The sequence below is a fragment of the Panthera tigris genome, chromosome A1 (genome assembly GCF_018350195.1).
Source record: "Panthera tigris isolate Pti1 chromosome A1, P.tigris_Pti1_mat1.1, whole genome shotgun sequence".
Classification (NCBI taxonomy): Eukaryota; Metazoa; Chordata; class Mammalia; order Carnivora; family Felidae; genus Panthera; species Panthera tigris.
In genome coordinates this window covers 179,308,643-179,331,722 of record NC_056660.1, presented here as the reverse complement: position 1 = coordinate 179,331,722, position 23,080 = coordinate 179,308,643, and the positions used below count along the sequence as shown (strand labels likewise).

Below are 23,080 nucleotides of genomic sequence, written 5' to 3'. Positions count from 1 at the left end.
CACCCAGTAAATGCTCTGGGAGTGCTGGCTGTGGTGGACTGCACTCACACAGGACACCTTCCCTTGCTTTCCTAAAGGCCAGCGTGGGCAGAACTTCCTAGATTCTTCCCTATCCCAGAGCACATACTCTCCATGCCACTCCTTTGTGCTTGTCACCTCCTGCATTGCTCTGCCCCTTCTCTGGCATGCACCTCCATTGCCCTAGACTTGAGATGAGGAGAAAGCTTCATCTGAGCTGCCTGCTGTACCCCAAAGCCCCATCCTGATGGTCTGGAACTAACCAGTGCAGGGCCAGGTCCCACCGTCTCCATCAAGCAATGCATTCTTATCATCACCTCCTGCCACACTCAATCTCACAGAGCTGTGTCTCAGCCTGCGCTCTGCTGGTCAAGCCCCAAACCCTTCCAAGTCTCCTATCAGTGCTGTGTGTGTGTGTGTGTGTGTGTGTGTGTGTGTGTGTGTGCATGTGCATGCACACACTGCCAGCCTGATGTCCTCAGACTCTGCATCCCAGCAGAAATCCCTTCTTCCAACAGCGGTGCCTGGGGGACACATGTCATCCTTCCCTCTCCTGTCCTTGGGATATCAGTGGTGGGACAACAAATCCATGCTCACGGCCCTGAGACCAAAATCAGTTTCAAAATTTCCTCCATTCTCAAAATGGAGCCTGACATGGGGCTCGATCCCAGGACCCTGGGATCATGACCTGAGTTGAAATCAAGAGTTGGATGCTCAACCGACTAAGCCACCCAGGTGCCCTTATAGGCTTGGTTTTGAATCAGGAACTTAGCAGATGTCTCTGTATTGTTTGCCTGCTAGTGTGTGAATTACCCGAGTGGTTCTTAAAGTGTTGTCTACTGGCCACTGGGGGTCCTTTAGACTTTTTCAGGGCTCTCTGAGGCTGGAACTACTTTTGTGATAAGATTAAAACATTTTTTTCCATTTTCACTGTGTGAGTAAAATTGCTGGCACCTCAGTAGGAATCAAGGCCATGGCACCATATGATATCAGTGGTCATTATGTTCTTCCCCCTCAAGCACATGACGGTAAGGGGAAAAAAAAGCCAGTTTCACTGAAGAATGCCCTCCATGAAGCAGTAAAAAAACTATTAATTGCATTAAATATCAACGCTTGAGCATACATCTTTTTTTTAATATTCTGTGTGGCAAAATGGGAGGCATGCACAAAGCTTTTCTGCTTTGGTTGTCTTAAGAAAAAGGTCTGGTGTCACTGACTTACAAGCTGAATTAGCCTTTTTTTCCCCCCATAAAACACCATTGTTACTTAAAAGAATGACTAGCAAACAGGTTTTTCAGGGATAGGTATTTAGTAAGTAATTTCTCAAAAGTGAACAGAGTGAATCTGTCACTTCAAGGAAAACAACGAACTAGTACTTACTGGCAATGATAAAAATTCAAGCTTGCTTCCAAGTGAAAATTAAAATTTTAGAAAACCCATAACGGCTACATTGAGCAGCATCCCTTTACTGAAAGACTTTTCTGCTGAGATTTCTGGTGATGCATGTTAATGGCTATGACATTTTGGATCCGACATTTTTGATACGGTATAATGCAATGTGTCAGCATCCGAAGATCTGTGTAACTCTGTGAACCAGTATTTACTAAAGGACCAGGGCACAGTGTTACAAGATCATGCACGGGGGCAGGGAAAGCTCCATTCAAAGCACAAGACAGACCCATGGGTTGTAACAGAGTATAAAAAGTTCATTGATAAACTTTTAGGTTCCACACAGCAACTAGCCTGTAACACCATGCAGTTTTGGCATATTATCAAAGAAGAATCTCCACAATTATTTGGAATGGATATTAAAATTCTCCCTTTTTCAACTATGTGTCTATGTGAAGCTGGATTTTCTTCTCGTACTTGACCCAAAACCCTGTCACAACAGAGTGAGTGCTGAAGTAGGAAATGAACATCCAGTTGCCTTCAACTACATTTCTAAAAATGTCACTCTTCTCATTTAAATGTCTTTTGGTTTGGTTTTCATAGAAGTATGCTTTTTTTTTTTTAATACAAACATATAATGTGTAAATTTTTATTTCTAAATGGATTAATAAACACATGTTTAAAAATATTCCTCAGTAGTAGTTTCCAATGTGCTATCAACAGATTTAAGCACGTGAACAAAGGTTCAATGAGAGTCCTCACTGCTTTTGAAAAACATAAAGGGGTCCTGAGACCCCAAAGATGAAGAGCTTCTGGGGTAGGGGGCTAGAGAAGGGGGTTGGGGTCAGACCAAAGTGCCTTCTGATCGTGACTCGGCTGCTTACCAGGGGTGAGGCTTGGGGGGTGACTTAGTTCTCACCAGTGAGGTGAGTCAGGGGTACTGAGTGAGGGCCTAGCTCGGTGACAGCTTGAATGAGCAAAGGGGAGAGCTACAGGTCTCGGGCGGCCCTCCTCCCAAGGAGAGAGAAGGGCCAGGGGGTTGCAGACGGCTGGCAGGAGAACTGACTTCCCTCTGGTTCTCATTGCCTTGCTCACTAGTGCCTACACTGAACTCCCACACCCTGCCCTTTGGAGAAATGCTACGAAGCTTTTTTTGTTTTTGTTTTTTTCTTCTCAATGAATTAACCTTAATTTTGTTTTGTAAGTTGGCAGCTCTGCCTGAGACCACGGATGATGCCTGAGGGAGCTGGAAAGCCAGCACTGGATCCAAACACTGCATCTAGTCCTTGAAAGCAGAGGCCTCCAAGCCACTGTTTTCTGGGCCTGGCAGCTTTCACTTTCTCTGGCATCAATTTTCCTGCCTTCCCCTCCCTGGACACTCCTCCTCCCCTCCCTCCCCTCCCCTCCCTCTGGGAGGCCGTCTGGGCTCAGAGGTGAGGGCTGCCGTCCTTGGTGCGCTTTGGAAACCAGTGTGGCCAAGGGAAGCACCATCATTTCCAAAGCAGGAAATCAGGTTTCCCCAAGCTCTGAAGTTTACTTATAATTACAGCCAATTATCTTTGTTATTTCAATCTCTGTGTCATGAACTCTGGGGAAAAGCCTCTGTGGGCCTGTTTTCATGGCATTTCCTTCTCTTTAGCACGTGTCACTTGGCATTCAACTGACCCAAGAAGGAGGCGAGGACCTGGGTCATTTTCGGCAGCCCCCACCCATCGGCACTGCTGGCTGAGGAAAGGGCTCGGAGCTCACTGCACTGAGTGGCGTTGCTCATGCAGACCTCCAGCAGCACGGCCAGGGCCCAAACGTGGGGCTGTTGTGGACTTCTTAGTGACTGCCAAGACTTCCTTCCTTCCCTGGGATCAGCAGGCCTGGTTGCAACCTCCCTGGGTGTCAGGAGATGGGGGAGCCACAACTCACACCCAGGAACCGACCCGCTCTTCACAGACGGCGCCCTTCTCAGCTTCCTCCCCAGCAAGCTCGGGCAGTGCCAGACACACACTCCCTGCTGGTGTCTGGGATCCAGGGAGAGAGTACGAGCCTGAGATGTGAGTGGGTGATGGCGTGTGAGTGTGTCTTCTCACTCAGGCAGCCTGGGTCCCGTCACATGTCACCCAGCTCTGCTTGCCCCAACCTGCAGCAACTGCCGTGGGGCGTGTGGGGCACCCCCTCCCCTGCTCATTACCTTCTCCTCACGCTGTAGGTTTCAGCTCCGGCTTAATCTCCCAGAGAAGCTTTCTCTGATCTCCACACCCAAGTGACGCCTCTCTAGTTTCGGGCGTCACTACCTTGTTCCTCTCTTGGAGCACTTTTCAAGGTTGTCATCTCACATGTGCTGCTGAGATGATGGAACAAATGTCCACCTTCCCCAGTGAACCATGGGCCCCACATGGGTGGGGGTCACACCTGTTTTGCTCACCAGTGGCTCCCCGGTGTGAGCAGAGCACCTGACACACCAGGCACTCAATAAACACATGCTGAGTGAATGAATGAACGCATGCAACAGTGAGTGTGGCTTGTGCTGGCTGTGCTCACCTGCTGTGGCCGGGCTGCTTCTGCACGCTCGAGAGAGGCCTCCCTGCCCAGGGACTGGCTGAGCTTTCCGGGGGGCAGAAATGCAGTTTTCTGCACCATAGGAAGAGCCCTTCAGGAAGGGAATGATCTGTCTTTTTTATTTAAGTGGGAGCTTCTGGGGCAGGAACAACCCTGAGGAATTAGTGTCAGGAGCTTGGGCTCTGGAGTCAGATGGCTCCTGGCTGGAGCATGAACAGGATACAGAACTAAGATGACGTCTGCAACATGAGTAGCTTTAAGGTGGAAAAGGATCATATTGGTGGAAGAGCTCAGTAAGCCATAGTGCCAGCTGGGCAGTGTTTTTACGATGATCCTGTGCCATTTCTGGTGTCAGACTGAGAGACTGCTGGGGAATCTAGAAGGTGGAGTCAGAGCAGGGGGCCTGGGGTGATCTAGAAGACAAGACAGGAACCCTCCCGCTTGCATTCTGGAGGGCTAGGTTCTGGTCACCTGCCAGGCAGAGGCACTGGGGAGGAGTTACTCCTGTTCCCAAGTCCACGCTGCTGCCCGATCCACCCTTGGCCGAGGCCCTGCTGCCATCTTGCTGGGACCCCCTCAAAGAGGGGCATCCCAGGCAGTCTTGCTTGAGACACTGGGGACAGAGCTGCTGGTGGGGGGATCTAGGGGTGTTCAGCGGGGGGTGGCAGTACTCACAGTTCAGTCACGTCCTTGGGGATGCCTCTGGGTAGGGTGTGTAGCCCCCTGTCGCTGCACCGCACCACTGTCTCCACGCAGGTGCACTGCTCCGGGCAGAGTGGGCCCAGCTGGCAGCTACTCTCGTCATTGCCTGTGGAGAGTCCCAGAGTGAGCAGGGCGGGAGACAAACCTCTCTGCAGAGGCAGGTGAGCAAGGCCAGGCACCAGGCACCGCGCCATCTTCAGGGAAGGGAAGCCCTCCATTTTGAGCCAGAACCAGGAACAAGGAGCCTGCTGGTCTCACCCAGGGTTAAAGGGAAAAGAATGTGTGCTTGGGTCGGGGAATAGGGTCACCTGTCTTCTACCACATTCAACATAAAATTAAGGCTCAAAAAAACCCCCCAACAAACAAACCAAACCAAAACTTGACCAACCAGAGTATTAGGCAGGAAAGAGGTCATGGTTAACTGAATCAGGAATAATTCAACCTTACTGAAGGAGAGGTCTGGAGGAGGGGGAGAGCCTGGTCTCCTTCCTTCCTCTTTCTCCTCCCTTTCTCACTCCTTCCACTGCCATAATCCCTCTGGAGTGGTAAATGTGTCCCCAGCCCCCATTATACCTTAACCTCAGTTAATCTACAAACCTGTTAATTTGTCTCCAGATAACCTATAGTTGACCCAAGTACTGGCTTGAATTTATGCAAATATGCCCTTTGGAATCCTGACACTCAAAGCCTTGGATCTCCAGGTATTCATAACTCCCTAGCCAGTGACAGAAAATTTCCAGGAGCCCATGTTGAAGTCTGATACTCGGAGCCTCATCACGATGCAGACAGGAAAACTGAGGGCCTGGGCTCCCAGGCACAGCTGTGTAGGTTACATACTGCACAAGGGTGCCTCATCATTGAAGGGGCATTAATCTCACTGACATGATAGATTAGGATATTGAGTACAACAGCGTTCTCGTAGATAGTCATAAGTCATCTTGTTTTAACAAAATCAGTGTATTACAACACATTTCTGATTGACAGAAGTAAAATGTCTTTAGAAAGAGGCTCCTTTTCTTAATTTGTAAGAAGGAGCCATATGGCTAGCAGCAGACCTGCAGAGGCCTTCAGAGCCACAGATGCATGCCTGAGGGCAAGTGAGATCTCAGGGGGTCCTGACCTTCAGTCCCCTGCTGCACCTCCCCTCTCTGGTGTCTTTCTTGCCTTCCCTGTCCCTGCCCCTCCTCCACCCCGCCCCCAGCCTTCTCACCTTCACAGGTGAAGTCCTGGATGGCCACATCCTGGATGGGTATCTCCTTGAGGAAGAAAGGCTTTTGGCACCGGGGGTTCCCGCTTACGATCCGCCTCTTCCTCAGCCACTTGCCCAGCCAGGCCAGGTGGCAGTTGCAGTTGAAGGGGTTGGACAGGAGGTTTCTGAGAGGAAAGAAGGGCTCTCTTTGAGTGGTCAGCACCCCCACCCCCCACCCCCATGGGAGTGGGACTTGGGATCCAGGTCTGCAAGCCTGGGGCCCAGCTCTCCAGGCAGGCCGGCTCTGGGTTCTGATAAAGGAGGAAGGAGATCTGGGGAAGGAAGTGCAGACTCTCTTCTAAGATCCAGATGCAGTCTTTGCAAGGGCCTTGTTCCGGACCTCCACACACAGACGCGACCTCGGTCTCCTGACACGCCCTCCCTTCCTCCCTGGGCTCGGGCTGCTGGCTGTCTTCAATCCCTCGGCAGGATTATCTTACACTTAGCACCTTCACACTGCTGCCCCCTCTCCTGGCATAAATCTCTCTGTGTTGGCCTGGCTTCATTCCTGGCTCAGACGGCCCCTCCCCTAAAAGGAAATGAGGAGTGCTGCCTGTCCCAGTCTTCCCCCCCAGTTGTCTGGTGCCTGCACAGAACCCACAGGCAATGTTTGCCTCCCTCCTTAGACTCTCAGCTCTCCCAGGTGGGGGTCAGCCCTTTCTGTCTGCCCGATGTCTCCAGGATCCAGTATGGCACCAGCACGGCCTCTTTACGGGTACCTATGGAATGCAGTGAGTGGATTGGTGGAGGAATCGGGGAGGGCAGCTGTCAGGCTGTGAGTGTAGCCCAGAGGACTGCAACCGGGCTAAGCAATTCATAAAGCTGTTCTCCCATGCAGATTTGTCACAGCAGCCCAGGGGAGGAGGTAACATTATTCTCATTTCACACATGAGGAAAATAAAGCTTAGGGAGGTGACACAAGAGGCCAGACAGCCCTGAGTGGCTGTGGTCTGACAGGACAATTAAGAGCTTGGGAGTCAGACGTCCCGGGTTTGAATCCTGGTGCTGATGTTCAGCAGCTGCGTGAAGTCAGGCAAGTTTCCTCTCATGTCGAAGCTGGTTTCCTTAATGCTTTGTGACTCTACCTCTCTTGACATCTTTTGTGTCTTTGGATTCCCAGTTTGGAGGCAAACAGGAGGAGTAAAAAGAAGGCTAAAATAAACCAACCTGCTGGTGCTAGTTCCTAACCCACAGTCCCCGGTCTGGCTGTCACTCATTCATTCAATGCATCGGTTTATTCGCCAGTTATATAATGGGCATTTACTTAGTGCCAGGCACAGATAGAGACACTGAGGATATAGCAGTGCACAGAAGAGCTGCACATCCCTGTCCTGGAACCTACATTCCAGCTGATGGGAGGCAGACAGTGCACAACCAACAACACAAAGGTCAGTTGTAATAGTATATTAGGAATGGTCAGTGCTACGGAAAAGGTTAAGGAGAGCAGGGCTGAGGAACTGGGGGTGATGGCACAGGAGGAGAGTGGGGCGAGGCGATGGACACTTAAGCAAAGAATGGATGGTGGGGAGGGAGGCCAGGGGAAGGCCGTTTCAGGTAGCGGGAGTGGGTCCGGGGTGCGGTGGGTGGGTGGGGGCAGTAGGGAGGCTGGTGGGGCTGGCCTGGAGGGAGCTTTGGAGGGACTGGATGGCGTGGGCTTTTTAGGACCCCTACAATTTGGCTTTTATTCCCAGTGAGGCAGGTGTATGGGAACATAACAATGGGCAGCAATACAAATGCAGCAAAAGCCTTTCTCTTCTGACTTCCAGAGTCACTGGGGAAGGAAAGAGTGAATGAACCAGCACCTGAGGTTAAAGGAGCCACATAGAAGTACTAGGAACAACCATAAAGGCTAACGTGTTCAGGCCCCTGCTGTGTGTTTTATAAATATTAGCAGATTCGATCCTCATAACAATCCTACCAGACAGATTTTACCGAAGGAACAACTGAAACACTGAGAGGTGAAGTAACTTTTCTAAGGTCACGTAGCTAATAGGAGGTAAAGCCAGGATTTGAACCCAGGAGCTTTGGCTCTAGAGCCCATCACTTTATCATTATTCTAAACAGCCCCTTTTACCAATATAGTAAAAGTGCTCCTGGGCAGGAGTACTCATTAGGTGTCCTGAGAGCTAGAGTCTAATTCTGGTTCTGGTATACATTTAAGCAGCCAGAGGCATCATTTAAAAATCCCTGTCAGGTCATGTCACTGGCCTGCTTGAAACCTTCCGTGGCTTCCTGACATGCATTGGATGAAGATAAAAGTAGTCCATGGCAGGCCTGTAGCCTGGTCTCCCAGAGAGAGCAGGGCAGGGGCAGAGAGAGAGAATCCCAGGCAGGCTCCATGCTGCTAGCACAGAGCCTGACATGAGGCTCAAACTCACGAGCCATGAAATCATGATCTGAGCTGAAACCGAGTTGTACGCTTAACCAACTGAGCCACCCAGGCGCCCCATATCTCACCCTCTCTTACTCTGTGCTCTGGACCATGTTGGACTTTTCTCAGTCTTGTACATTTGCTCTGTAGCAACCTACCACAGGGCCTTTGCACGCGTTCTTTCCATGGAAGGAAAGCACTTTCCATGGAAGCACTTCCCACTTTCTTGAACAAGTTAACTCCTACCCACCTTCCAGAACATAGCTCCAGTGTTCCTTGACAAAGCCTGTGGTGGGTTTTCATATCACTGTGGACCTCCCTTCTGTGTCAATTTACTATTCTGTGAGTTCCAGGAAGGAGGGACCATGTCTGAATCCTTAGCACCTAGACGGTGCCTGGCACATGGAGGGAGCCTAGCAAATGGTTATTAAGTTGAAAGATGGGTAAATAACCTTGGCCAAAGATAGTAGGGAGCTGCCAGGGCAGAGGTCTGCAGGAGAGGGGCCCAGAGTCAGTGTGCAGTGGGCACAGGGGGACTTACATGGTGGATAGGGAGACAAGTGTGGTGAAGGCTCCAGGGGTGATGGTGGTGATCCGATTGTCATAGAGGGACAGCAGCCTCACTGAACTCAGGCCAGCAAAGGTGTCATTGCTGACACAGTTGATCAGGTTACTCCTCAGCATCCTGCAAGAAGAGGGGTGGAGATGAGGGGAGCACAGGCATTATCTTCTCCTCCCCACCACAGAGCCACCACCACACAATGTGTGTGTGTGTGTGTGTGTGTGTGTGTGTGTGTGTGTGTGTGTGTGTGTAGGTGGGATGCCAACTCCAAGCCCAGACTAGTCATGTTGCCGAGGTTTGTTCTGTGATAGTAGGGTCTGGGTCCCCACCGGGGCTACAAGTATGTAAATGTGTACGTACATTCTTGCCTGTGCTTGCTTTGTGTACAGTGAAACTGGGTGTCAAGATGTGGCTGTGGACATCAGCTTGAGTGTGTGTGTGTGCCTGTATGTACATGCTTATTTGTGTATGTGCTTATGTGCATACTGTGTGTGTATCATTGTTATGCATATGTGTGTATGTGTTTATGTGGGTAAACGTGCATGTGCCTCTATCAGCATGTTTCCAGTACGAATCTATATATGTGTACAGCTTAGGGCAAGTATCTTTCAGTGTGTGTGTGTTGAGGGTGCTAAGTTCTTTCCCATCAAGGGTTGGGAAATGTATAGCGCCTCTCTGGCTCTAGGAAGAAAGGCACTCAACAGGTCAGGACAGACCCAGGCCCAGGAGCTTCCCGGCAGCCTTTGTAATCCCCCTCTGATGCCCTTGCCCTCCCATCCCCTTCTGGGACTTGGCCCAGGCCCTGGGCACTCACAAGGTCTTGAGGCTGCTGAGGCCGCGGAACATGCGCCCATGCACCGTTTCCAGCTGGTTCCCAGTCAGCATCAGCTCCTGCACGTTTGCTGCTCCATCAAAGGCACCCTCTCTCACCTCCTTGATCTTATTGTTGCTCAGGTTTCTAGAAGGAGGGGACAGAGTGGGGCAGGGTGCAGGAAGGGAATCGTCAGCTCTGCAGCCAGTGGGGACTCTCAGGCACCTCTGGATGGTGGGGCTTCCTGAGGTTTGGTCTTCAGCACCTGCGGCCATGGAGCAGGGACCCCAATCCACACAGGTGGGGTTGCTGTATGAAATGGGCCGTGCGGAACTTAAAGTCTTTTCAGGGTGTTCCTCTTCCCTGGGGATGAGCAGATTTAAAATGGTGCTTCTAAAACTGATTTTCTCCCTTCAACAGAAGCTCTAGCCAAGCGGTGCTTCTCAAGTGGGGGGCAGGACAAAAACACAAAATGTGCCCTCAGTGGGGGTGGGACATCTGCAGAACTTCCAGCTCTACAGTTGAGATCCTCGATGTAAATGTCCTCGATGTAAATAGATACCTTCTGGTTACTACTTTTTCAGCATTGATTATGTATTAGGTTCCGTGTGAGGGGTTAGGACCACGGAATCACATCGAATCCTTAAAATAATGCCTCTCAGAGGAATATTAATGTATATTATCATTGTCTCACTTTATGGATGAGGGAACTGAAGTTCAGAGAATTTTTTAAGTAACTTGCCCAAAGTCACGCGCTGATAGAAAAGAGATTGGGTCCCCGCTTTCTGGTGCATAAAAAGTCCTCCAGGGAGCTGCCTCTTTCTCGAGTGAATGTTCCTTTGGTGATATGGATACTCACACCCATCCTTATTGCTTTGCAGAATTCAGAGCTTGGGGTATTGGATTTTCTTACAGTCCTAGCAACCTTGGTCCTATCAAGTCTTGGGACTGCCCCTTCTGAGTCTGCCCCTGAGCTCTGAAAGATGGTCTTTCCCTCAGATGTCTAATCACCACATGCCAGGCCTCATGAGAGATCCTGCAGGGCCGCTGGCGCTGGGAGTCCCTCTGGGCTCTTCCTGGCAGGGGGTCTCCATGGACCACCCAAAATGGTCAGGCCTGAAATGCATTCAGGGCAGGATGGATGGAGTGGAAAGTGATGGTGTTTACACAAACTGGGGGAAGAATCCAGTCTCTGGAGCAAATGCCTGACACAGGGAATAGTGTTTTGTGAACAGTGACATCTGCAGGTGCAGAAGAAGCCTACTAACCCACTAAGCACACTGATGTGGTTGGGACCGAGGGCTCACTGGAAATGAACAAGCTGGCGCATTTTACGGCTGGGAAAACTGAGGCCCAGACAGGTGAGGATGTGGCTCCAGGTCCCGGAGTAGCACCCTGAGCTCCTGGTACTTGTGTTTCTCTCCTGCACCAGTCTCATGCAGCTCTGGGCTCACCCATGGCAACCCCAGGGGATGAAGCCTCCCTCATCAGCTGGCTCCGAGCAAGTGATGGAACTGGGCACCCGTGGGCTTGACGCCAGCCCCTTGCCTTCTTTCCAGGCAGGGACTGGTCCCGCAAGGCATGGCAGTACTCACACCTGTGCACAGGTGCGGAAGAAACAGCTGGTACTCTGACTGCTCCCTTGGTGCTCCTGTCATAGCCCTGCTCTCCTCCCACTTTCTGCCCTGCCTGGGAACCAGGAGCAATACTCCTCAGCATCCTTCCCCCAAGGTCTGAGAGAGCTGGGAGACTCTAACTGGATTTCTGCTCTGTACCCTTGACTGGCTCTCCTTAAATTCAGCCTGTTTTCTTATAAATCCTGGTAGTCCTGGTCCAGGATAACCCAGGAATGGAGGTAATGCACTGGGGAGACTGCAAATTACCCCCAAATTAGACATGGGAGGAGAGATAAAGGCTCTCCCAGCAGCTATAACTCATCTGAATGCCAGAGGAGCGGGAGTTTGCTCCAGAGAGTTAGGCTCCTTGGGGAATTAAAGTACACAGGACGGGCAATGAAGATGAGTTAAAGCAGCCATGAAGGGGGAGGGCTCCCATTTCCTGACATCTGTTTCTTTAAATGAACAAAATTAACATCACATTACTGTAAGGTTTGTGAATTGGATTTCCTCAGGCTGGGAGAAGGGAAAACATAAGGAGAGCACAAAAGGAGGGGATAGAATTTTCCAGAAGACCAGGCTGCTGTTGTCTCTCCATTCATCAAAGCACTGCTCAAACCTATAGGCAGCTTGAGGCAAGCACTCCATACACAAAACAAGGACATCAGGGTTTTGTAGGAACTCTGTCTTACTCTCAGATCAGGATCTTCCTGAAGACACCCCAGATCCCAGGAACCCCAAGATGTAAAACCAGGACCACTCAGGAGGCCTCTCTCCATTTTTGTCTCCACCAATGGACCTGAAGGAATATGGCTACATCATGGCTTTGACTCTGATGTGGATGGGATATTACACTTGAAAGGGTCCAGCCTTGGACACTATGCAGACTTGGGGTCTGTTCAGAGGGGCAGAGGCAGGACAGCCCCAGTGAGCCTGTACCTTTCAGACCTTCTTCTCATCTTTCCAAGAAACACTGAGGCCCCTGTAGGCTGGGGTTCGTCTAGCTACCCCTGGGAAGCCTGAGTCTGAGAAGGCAAGCCCAGGCCTCTTCTAGCCCATGGTTCGTAAGACAGTGCATAAACTCTGGCAACAGGCAAGCGTCTGTAATCCTGTTTAAAGCCCAGTCCCAGACGAAAACGTAGTGGGGAGAGAGCTATGTGGATTTTTCTAGAAACTGAGGATACTGGGTCATAATGAAAGAGCACTCTGGCACACTGTCAGGTCAGGGAGGTCCTATCCAGCTTTTTATGAACCTCTCCCTCCCCCTGAGGTAGAAATTCTATTTCAAGCTGGGGTCACAAGCTCAAATGTCCCCAGGGCCCAGGATGGTGACTTAAAGTAGAAAGCAAGTCCAGTGGGGACAGCACAGGCCACAAGCCCAGCGACCAGGAAAGCACAGGCCCTATTTAAGGGGGAGGCTGTCCCTCACTTCAACTCCACTGGAGCCATTTGGGAATGCAGGCCATGTTTTGCCAGATCTTCTGACTTTCCAAAAGATGCCAGAAATTTGGATTTTTGTTTGTGTGAACGATCCTGATTTTTAAAAGTGGGCAACTAATTCTTATTAAAAACACAACTAGTGCCAACAAATCCACCTGTGTATACCTGATTTAGGCTAGAGGGCTGCTGGGCATTAGCCTGTGGCTGAGATTCTCCTTCACAATAAGGACTGACATAGAAGTCTGCCTGAGGACTGTAGTCCATGTGACTTCCTTCATTTGAAGAGTCACTTTGAATTATCACAGTACTAATAAACCTTTTGGGTAATGGCTTATACATTTTTTTTTTTCTTTTTGGTATACTTAGTACATGTGATACTCATGGAGATCTCATGATTCTAACAGGACAGGTAAAAGCACAGAGCTTCAGACAGAGTTTGGAAAGGCACACACCATGGAGCTTAAACACCTGATTTTATGTTCCTTCTCCTTGGCCCCTGTGCCCTGTCAGGGTCAGGTTGAGAGTGTAACCCCACAGTCCTTAGGGAAGCTTAGCCGACTTGGGCACAGGGCACTGCTGGCTTTAACCTTACTCTGATCCAGTTGAGAGCCACAACCTCTACGGGGATATAGGGATGGTGATGGGTCCCAGTTTAAGGGCCTTAACAAAAAGAGTTGCCGTCACGTTATTTTAAATAACTGGTTGTAGCCGGTGGTCTTTGGGACCAGATCTGTTCCATGGGTCATTTGCTTAGTTGGCTAGCACTATGCATATGCATTTATGCACACATACATGTGCACACATGCATTTACTGCCTTCAGAGATGCATGCATTCCCCACTGTTACCACTGCTGGTGTTGCAGCTTCAGTTTTTGTTTTTGTTTTTAAATGTTTATTTGAAAGAGAGCACTAGCACGGGTGGGGGGAGGGGCAGAGAGAGAGAGGGAGATAGAATCCCAGGCTGGATCTGCATTGTCAGCATAGAACCAGACACAGGGCTCAATCTCACGGGCTTGATCTCATGAACCATGAGATCATGACCCGAGCTGAAATCAAGTGTTGGATGCTCAACTGACTGAGCCACCCAGATGCCCTTGCTGCTTGAGTTTTAACCTTGGATAAGGTGCTTTCTATGTTTCAGCTTCCTTATTTGTAAAAGGAAACAATCTCAAAGCTTTTTTGGTTCTCTTGGTGGGAGTTAAATGGATTAGTATCAGTACAGTCTGGGGCAGAGTACAGTGTTTAGTAACCATTAATGGCTAGCTATTATTATTGTTATTATTAACACTGCCCTGTACCCAGCTCCTTTCCACATTTGTGCTACTTCCTGGGTCCTGAAAGTATTTGAATTTGCAACTCCTGTTTTATTTATTTTATTTTATTTTATTTTATTTTATTTTATTTTATTTTATTTTGAGATGAGACAAAGACAGTGTGAGCGGGGGAGAGGCAGAGAGAGGGAGAGACAGAATCCTAAATAGGCTCTGTGCTGACAGCAGGGCCCAAACCCACAAACCCCCGAGATCATGACCCGAGCCAAAAACACAAGTCAAATGCTTAACCTACTGAGCCACCCAGGCATCCCTATTTATTTTTAAAAAATGTTTATTTATCTATTTTTAGAGAGAGTGAATATCAGTGGGGGAGGGGCAGAGGGGGAGAGAATACCAAGCAGGAATTCTCAGCTCTCGCTGAGCATGGGGTTCAATCTCACGAACCCTGGGATCATGACTTGAGCTGAAATCAAGAGATGGCCCCTTAGCCGACTGAGCCACCCAGGCGCTCCCATACTTATTTCTGATCCTCATCATAACTTACAAGGAAGGCGGATTTATTCCTATTATGTAAATAATATAACTAAGGCTCAGCAAGGCTAAGGACACTCCTAGGGTCACACAGCAGGAGAGGGACAGAGCTGAACTCAGAAGAAACATAGGTCTGTTCTTTCCCCACACATGGATTTCTGGCTGCTGAAGGGATTATCTGGCAACCCTGACCTTCATTCCAGCAAGGCAAATACTGGGACAAGCCAAGCAACCGGTGCCTCCTTGGGCGAGAACTGGGTCTGTGTTTTGCCACAGTCCCCACCACTCTCTTGTTGCTTGGATGTGGATGCTGGGAGTTGGTTGCCACTTATCATTGTGTTTGTGCTATTGTTTTCTTGGTGCACAGAAATGGTTCTCTGTTCTCCCATCCCTGTTACAAATGGGAAGATGAAAGATAGACTCAAAGTGCATGAACTCCACTGAACATGGTGTGTGTGGGGGTAATATTGCTTTATGGAAGCAAATACTACTTGATCCTGTTTACTGTGCAGATATGTACTTGGCCAGCCTTACTCATTTTGATACCTGCCTTATCTCCATATACATGGAAGTTTCTGTTTTGAGGTTTAAAAAAGCACACCTTTCTCAAGTTTGAATTCAAAAGGGCATTTCCTTGCAGGTGATGGGTGATGTCTATGCTTGGCCTCTGAAGCTTAACACACAGGCAGCCACAATCCTCACCAGGACCCACATGTGTCCCTCTCTCATCTGTCCCTTCAGAGTGCTGCTGCTCCCAGTTACAGAGCAGTTGACAGGCCATGGGCAAGGTGGTGGCCGTGGGCAGGGAGGGAAGGAGGAGGGTACTGCACGGGGCAGGGGAAGGTCTTTCTCCTCTTTGCCTGCAGGGGACTGATGGGGGGGGGGGAAGACTGAAGAACAAGACAAAAATTAAGGGTTACAGTCAGTTCCCATTATTCATGGTGGCTATATTCTATAAAGTCACCGGGGAAAAATGAATTAGGGAATGCTGAACCATTGCTCCTAGAGGAAATACAGGGTTAGGTTCCTGTGAGTCTCTGGTCACAACATTTTCATCAGCTGATCAATACATAACATTGTCTGATATGTGTTTCTGCTTAAAGACACCTTATTTTAATATACACTGTTGATTTATTTACATTGTACTCACAGCCTACAGCCCTATAACTCATGTCTGAACAAAGCTATGTAACACACATTTTCTCCATAAGGCACATCACAGCCTTCTTGTGCTTAGGAAGGCTAGATAGCCCTTCAGCACTATGCAAAGATCTAAAACTAGGGCCCTTTAAATAGCAAAATCACTGACAAAAAGCGTAAACATGCGAAAGGATGTGGCACCAAATATGCTGTGAAAAGGACACCTATTTACAGTCTGAGAGCTGCAACGAGAAATCAGAGCATGCGTGGCCATTTTTGATTTCAGCTGAGAACATGCGTGTAGGGGGCTCAAAGTTTTTTGCTGTTCCGTCCATGTCTACAAATGAGTATGAAAGCACTGTATTGATTTTGAGATTACAAATAAGTTTCAGTGAGTAAGCCAATTAGCAAATATGGGATTTGTGAGTAATGAGGCTTAATTGTATTTCCTTTGTTCCACAGGCAAACCCAACTCTGGGGCCAGGAGATGTGGACTCTGGGGTGAGAGGCCAAGGAGAAGGGAGTTAGATGGTAGAGAGTCCCCATGGGTGCTGGTTCCTCTGCTAGGGCACGTGGGAAGGGAGGATGAAGGGAAGCGAGCCCACCTGCACACTAGTGCGATGACAGATGAACCCACGTATGAGTGCCAGCTCTGACATTTATTGGCTGTGTGGTCTCAGACAAGTCATAAAACCTCTTTGAGCCCTGACAGCCTCCTCAGCCACACAAAGAGGAGTGTGAAGCAGCAGCAGGCAGGTATATAAGGACTTCATGAGATGATGTGCATGAGGCAGGGAATGTGGCCCCTGGCCCAGGACAAATACTCCCTTAGTTCAGCCACATTATTCTTGTCTGGCCCAAACTCCCAGGCAGGGAGAGGGTTATGAGGACAGGCAGCCATGGCATTGGAGAAGCCAGCGTAAGCACATGGACCCTTTGCCTGAGGTCAGGCTCCACTCAGGCCCGGGGACACCGAGACTGCAGCTCAACATACAAGACATCTGGCATTTCTGCTCCAAGGTCTGATGCAGAAGCCTCTAGAGGCCATCTAAAAACAGACCTTTCACCTGTCACCTTGTAAAAAGTATGAAGTGATGTGCATCCTAGACCTCTGAGTTCCATTGCTGGACCTTACCTGAGTCCCTCTTAACACTCCTTGGGGTAGGTGTTGGGTGTGGGGGATCAGGATGAACAGAGGGGACCTGGAGACTTCGGGATGCTGTAGAATGCATGATCTGCAGAATAACTGACAATGTAAAAACAGTGAAGTTTCATTTTGGTCGGTCTCTGTATGGCTATGCCTTCCTGTCCTACTTCTAAATACATGTCCAGTGTGGGGTCAGGAGGAGGCTGAGAAGGGCTGGAGCAGAGGTGAGGGGGCCACCAATGCCTTGGCACACGGCTCTAGTCTGCAGGACAGACCCTGGCCAGGGCCTGGAGGCTGCTGCTAAGTTCCCGAGGCTGACTTACATTTTCCGCAGGCTGGGCAACTTCTTGAAGATCCCAGTGGCCTCTAGGACAGATATGTCATTGTCATTCAGTCGCCTGCATGGGAAATAAGCAGACAAGGTAGTGGGGTAGCTGAGGATGGGGCGCCTCCCACAGCTCCCCCATGGCTTGAGCTGAATTGCCACCAGGACCTCACACTCAGCTGAGGTCAGCGGAGCTGGGGAAAGTCAGAGAGAAGGAGGGGCCGAAAGGTGCTGCCTCACTGTGTGCCCCTGGGATGTGTAAAGTCAAAGAGAACCCTCACACTAACAACACTAATAATGAAGACCACCATCATTTATGCCGGGTTTGCCCGTGCCATGCATGGTTCAATATGAATTCTGTGCTTTGCATTCTCTTACTTGATCCTCTTAACCCCCCTAGGAGGTAGGCACCATCACTTCTATTTTATAGCTAAGAATCGGACGCTCAGACCTGAGAAGCAACATGCTTGATGTGAGGAAACTCGGAGAAGACCAGACTCAGACCCAGGTGTGTTGGTTCCACACATGCTGTGCCCTCACCCCGACCATGCTGTAGCTTTTTAGCTCTTCCATTTGTGGACCAACCAACACATCCTTTTATTAGCATGGATAATTGGAGGCTCAGATAGATCTAATCATTTTAGTGTTTTCTCGCTTTTGACAATTACTTATAGCCATCTTTCTATTATATTGTAAGCTTAGTAAGGACCTGGGGGGACCATCTGCTTTGTTCATTGTGGAGGCTGATGGGCCTAGCACAGTGCCTGGCTCACGGAGGGTGTTCAGAAAATATTTGTATAACGAATGGACTGTCTTTATGTTTGAGGAAGCTATTCCTGGGGAGCGGGGAGGGGATGCCTAGGTGTCTATCCTGTGCCAAGGATGCAGAGGACAGCCACGGAGTGCCCATGTGACTGAGCCGGGAGGGGGCTGCCTCCAGAGGACCCTGCTTGGGCTGGCTCAGGGTGATGGGGTGTGGGGACATGTAGGGAGTTCCAGACCAGGTAGTACTTACAGATCAGTGACGTATTCAGGGAGGTGGCTTGGGATGCGGGCCAGCTTCTGGTTGGAGCAGTCCACAATGGTGCCCTCACAGCGGCACTTCTCGGGGCACACAAGGTCCATGAAGCACTCGCTGCTGAACCTGCTGCGGTAATCCTCTGAGCCTAGGCGGGGCCAAAGAGGGGGGCGTCAGGACCACCGGGGCTCCCGGCCCAGCTGAGGTTGTTGGCAGGGGGATGGGGAGGCACATGGGGGGGGGGTGGTGGGGAGGGCCCAGTGACAGCATTGCCTTCATGCGTGGCCACCTTGCTGGTGCCCTCTCTACCCCAGATCCCCACTTTCTATTTAGTCTTTGTTATTCATGATTTCAGTCCTCTGGGAAACCAGGCTCAAGCTCTGTGGGCTCTTAAGCTTTGGTGGGTCACGGACCTTTTTGAGAAGCTGATGCAAACTTATGTTCTCCTCAGAGAAATGCTCTTAGGTGCATGTGTGCAGAATTTGTCCTATAATTTGGGGTGGAGAGTACTTAGTCCATGATGCCCATCATCTGTGGACTGTCTAAATGTCCATGAAAAGTCCAAATGAAGAGATTCTGATGGGGTTTTGATGAGGGCTGTCAGGGCGAGGATGAGGTAAGAGAGGGGGGTTCACACTCAGTTATCTTCAAGCAAGTAAGGAAACAATAAAGGAGGCCCAGCATATGGTGGTCAATGACTGTTGACACTAGACTTCAGCATTGAAAACAATAACGAGGGTTAGGGACCTTGGGATTTGAAGCCCACTGCCCTAACGCTCGGGAATTTGGCTCAGAGTTGCCTGATGATCCTCTTTAAAAACACAGTAGTAATAAATTAACATTTAAAAACTGTCAAGACAAGCACAGCTCTTGTGAGGGTCCGAATGATTTGCCCGATCTTTTGAGAATAAGCTCTGTTCAACCACAGTGAAAGGCCAGTTCTTAGCTGGAACTAAGATTTATTTTTTTGACATTGACTTTCTCCTGAGGTCACACAGTAATGGCAACAGTATCAATAAGTGATGTCTCACAAGATGTCCAGGGGTATTGCTTTATTGATTGGAAATACTCCCTTGCTTGGTACCTGGGCAAACTTCGTGAGACCAGCAATCACAGCGGAGGTGACTGGGGAAACCCTGGCTCTCCTACCAGCCACCAGCTAGTTGGCAGGGGCCAATGTTTCATTAGCACCATGCTAGGTACAAAACGTGGGCTTGGTCCATGTTTGCCCGAGGTGTAAACAGGATGTGCCGTTAGCACATCAGTTGTCCTGTAAGTATTTCTGAAAGTGTTTCAGAGAACATGGACATCACTGGAGTGCTTAACTGGTTGAGACAGACCTTGGTGATCTTATCTGCATTAGGGGCAACGTGGGGCACTAGCAGCTCAGAAGTTTTAGCAGTAGTGGGTTTGTCCAGGCTCTGGCACTCACTAGCCTCAGTCTGTCCACATGTAAAATGGGAATCTAGTATTTGCCCCTATCTCACAGGGGTGGTCATGAAAATGCAAGGAAGAGCGAGGCAGTGAAGAGTCTCTGGGGAAGGGTAAAGAATCGTATAAATATTTATGATTCTACTACAATTGTTTTCAAGAACTTAGTGGAATATTTGGCATATCAGAGGCCATTAAAATATCAGTGTAGCTAGTGATAATAGCTGACATTTATGGAGCACAGACCATGAACGAGGCACTATTCATCAAACTTCAAATGGGCTCACCCATTTGATCCCTGCAACACTCTCGAGATCATTGTGACTCCATTTTATAGAGGAGAAAACTGAGGCTCTCAGGTCAATTGATATATGACAGAGGGATGAACCCAGTCAGGCTGAAGCCAAGGCTTGTGTGATTAATACTATGGTTTCCTGCAGATGTGCATTTTGACAAAACCTTTATTCCAGTCCTTCTAGAACTGATCACAGAGTCCAACTTGGCAGAGGTAGATTGATTGGCATTTTCCTGCAGAGGGCTATGGGAGGCAGGAAGCAGACATCTTCCATGCTCTTGGTTTCTTCCCCCTCACCTTATCAACCTATGCCAATTCCTGACTGGGAATGAAGTCTCTGATTCTGAAGTGTCTTCTACTTAAGACAGAGGATCAGAGGCCTGGACCTTTCCCTCTGCTCCCTCCTTGTCGCCCTCCTTCATCCCACCCTTCCACTCCCAGGCTTGTGTGAGCACAATCTGTGCACGTATCCCCGCAGTTATTTGGGCTGCTTCCTAATCCAATGCATTATGCAAATCTCTTGCCCTTGGCTTGCCAGCATCTCTCCCACTGAATAACTCTGACCTGGGCCATCTTCCTCCAGACACATCAGCATGCTGTGTCCTGGATGAATTTCATCTTGCAAACCCTGCTAAATGACAATCTTCTCTTGCTCCCTGCCAGTGGTTCTACATGGTGACGGCGTGAAGGGGCATTTTGGACATATGCATATATTTTTCTTTCAGAAGGTGTCTACGATGGAATCCCTGCAAAGTGGAGGAACCCTGGGCACTGATCAAATGCCTCTGAAAGACAGGAGGGAGCACAGTGTGCTGCTCTTCAACACGATGAGCTTGAAGATGTACCCTGGCTGGGCTGTGGCCGGGGACTGCCGCCGATTAAATGCGTTTTCGTTTTAATCAAGGTGAGAGCGTCTGTAGTTAGCAGGAATCGCTCTCTGTAGTATAGTTAGATTATAACTGGTGGACCTCTGCGATGGAACCGCTGACCCATTTTAATGAAATGATTTTGCAATTAGATTCAATGGACTAATATGTTCTTTCCAGCATCCCCCCCTGCTGTTTTTGTTATTGCCCTGGTTTGTAGTAATGAGGGGGTCAGAGTGTGATATTTTATTTGAGTGGCAGCCAGAAATGTTAATAACGGCGTTTGCACGTAACCCAAAGAGTTCCTTCCCCAGTCAGAGCCAGCCTGAAATGCCACCCCATCACTTCATATTTCATTACCGAAACTACCCTGGGTTTCTCGGAGCCATTTGTTATGCCTAATGCTCATAACTACCCAAAAGTATTTTTAACTTTTCCAGAGCTTTAAAAGTCAATTTCAATCTCAATGCATATTTGTCACTGCCAGAAATACTTAGGAGGAGGGGAGTAACTGAAGAGGCCGCTGCTTCTTTTCTTTGGGGAGAGTTCAGACAGCAGAGATCTTGGAGGACTTGAAGAAGGACCATAAAACAAAACCCCGGCTGAAATGGGTCATGGGAGAGCTGATGTCATCTGGCATTTCGCCTGCTCCTGCCCCTGTAGCCCTCCTCCCTCTACACGGGCAGCTCAGAACAACGACACTTGGTACATGATCACAGAGAGCTTTAATAGACCAGGGGGTGGAAATCCATAGCAATGCGATTTTATTACGAATCCCTGCCCTGTGGCCACTTCCCAGGACAGCATGTATTTAACATCTGGATGGTCATGGGATTGGGGCAGGTAGGGAGCCACAGCTTCCACTCTGTGGATGGGCTTGGCTGCAGAGGCCAGTGCTGGGCCCAGGATGGCTGCTGTCCTTAGCGGTCTGGATTTGTGTCATTCTTTGGGCAACCAGTTTGTTGAATGAAAGTCACAGATTCACTGTTATCTGATGACCATGGCCCTGCCAATGCACGTGTGTCCAGAGCTCTCCTCTTCTACCTCCAATATCCCTAACGTGGGTGGGATGAAAGGAGGAAAGGAGCAGAAAGAGGAATTGGGGGGGTGGGGTGGAGATCGTCAGCTTGAAGAGAGAGCCACGTGGACAAGCAAAGGTCGTAAGTAAGAAATGGAATCAAGAGAACATTGCCAGGCACACAGTTATCCACTCATGGGCAAAGGCTAGGGGACTAGATACCAGTGACTAGAAAATGTCAACTGTTTTACCAGGAGTTTGGTGATCAGTTGGGCAGACAGCTGTCCTCGTAAGCTATCCCCATCACAGTCTATTATGAATGCAGCCATCTGCCTGAAACCAGAGGGAAATGCCCATGGCCTGCATCTGGGCACTGCCTGGTCCCAAGCCTGCTGCTGCAGAACCAGGGAGGTGCCCGTGAAGGTGCCATTGTGGACCAGAGGCCTGGTCCCTGTCATGGTGGGGGCAGTGCCAAGGCACTCAGGATGCCCCCTCTGTTCAGGATAGGGGACTGCTCCAGGCTCAGGGATTTGTTGTGTACCAAATGGATCTTGGTATATCCATGCTGGAGGGAGGAGCCATTCAAACAGCACTGCTTGCTCATGTGCTTACTCAACTTTTTTTCCATTAACAGAAGCAAGCTTGAGGGGGAGTGTTAAAATGTTTTTCAACTCCCTATCGATTCAAGTCAATCTTATCATTCTTTTTCATTTTCTAATTCAAGGCGATGAGACTGTCCGTAGCTAGGAAGGGTGAGTATTATAGTTGGAAAGAGCAGCCATCTGAGCCTGGGCAAGTTAGTTAACCTCTCTGACTTGATATCCTCATCTGTGAAATGGGACTTATAAGGTTGTTGTAAAAATTAAAACAAGGTAATGATCGAAATAGTTCAGCACCTGACCTAGAGTAAGCACTCAGTAAATGGTAAAAGCATCCAGAAAGGCCAACAGGACTCTGTTACTCAGCAACGGCTGGGCCCTGGCTCTGAGGGGTGACCTGAGGGAGAGGAGACAGTCAAGTCACATGTTACCATGAGAGGCCAGAGCTGGCTTCCAGGCCTATGCCAGGATTTGGTTCCCAGCATGGCTTTCTCTCATCTGGGGTGGGACACAGACTTCATGGCATGAACCAAAACCACAATCTTCTAGTTACACTGAGCCTAGGATTTACTTAAGAAACAAACAGAATGGGGGTTGCCAAGATCCCTCTCTTGATTATCAGAGATAGCAGATCTCTGCACAGCCCTCATGTGGCACTGGACTAGCTCCACGTGAGGAGCCCAGCTCTTGGGCCACATGTTAACTGTTCCCGGAAGGTCAAGGCAACA

General features: G+C 49.4%; 1 protein-coding gene across 2 annotated transcripts in view; it reads right to left on the bottom strand.

The window, feature by feature from the left end:
- SLIT3 (slit guidance ligand 3) overlaps positions 1-23,080 on the bottom strand; it is a 595,815-nt gene that overhangs the window by 61,295 nt on the left and 511,440 nt on the right. For both annotated transcript variants that reach the window (XM_042992684.1, XM_042992687.1), the window contains exons 15-20: positions 18,141-18,291; positions 17,124-17,198; positions 9,656-9,799; positions 8,821-8,964; positions 5,870-6,033; positions 4,633-4,765 (exon numbers count right to left, since the gene is read on the bottom strand). In XM_042992684.1, coding sequence (XP_042848618.1) covers positions 4,633-4,765; positions 5,870-6,033; positions 8,821-8,964; positions 9,656-9,799; positions 17,124-17,198; positions 18,141-18,291 — 811 coding nt within the window. The remainder of the gene's footprint in view (positions 1-4,632; positions 4,766-5,869; positions 6,034-8,820; positions 8,965-9,655; positions 9,800-17,123; positions 17,199-18,140; positions 18,292-23,080) is intronic.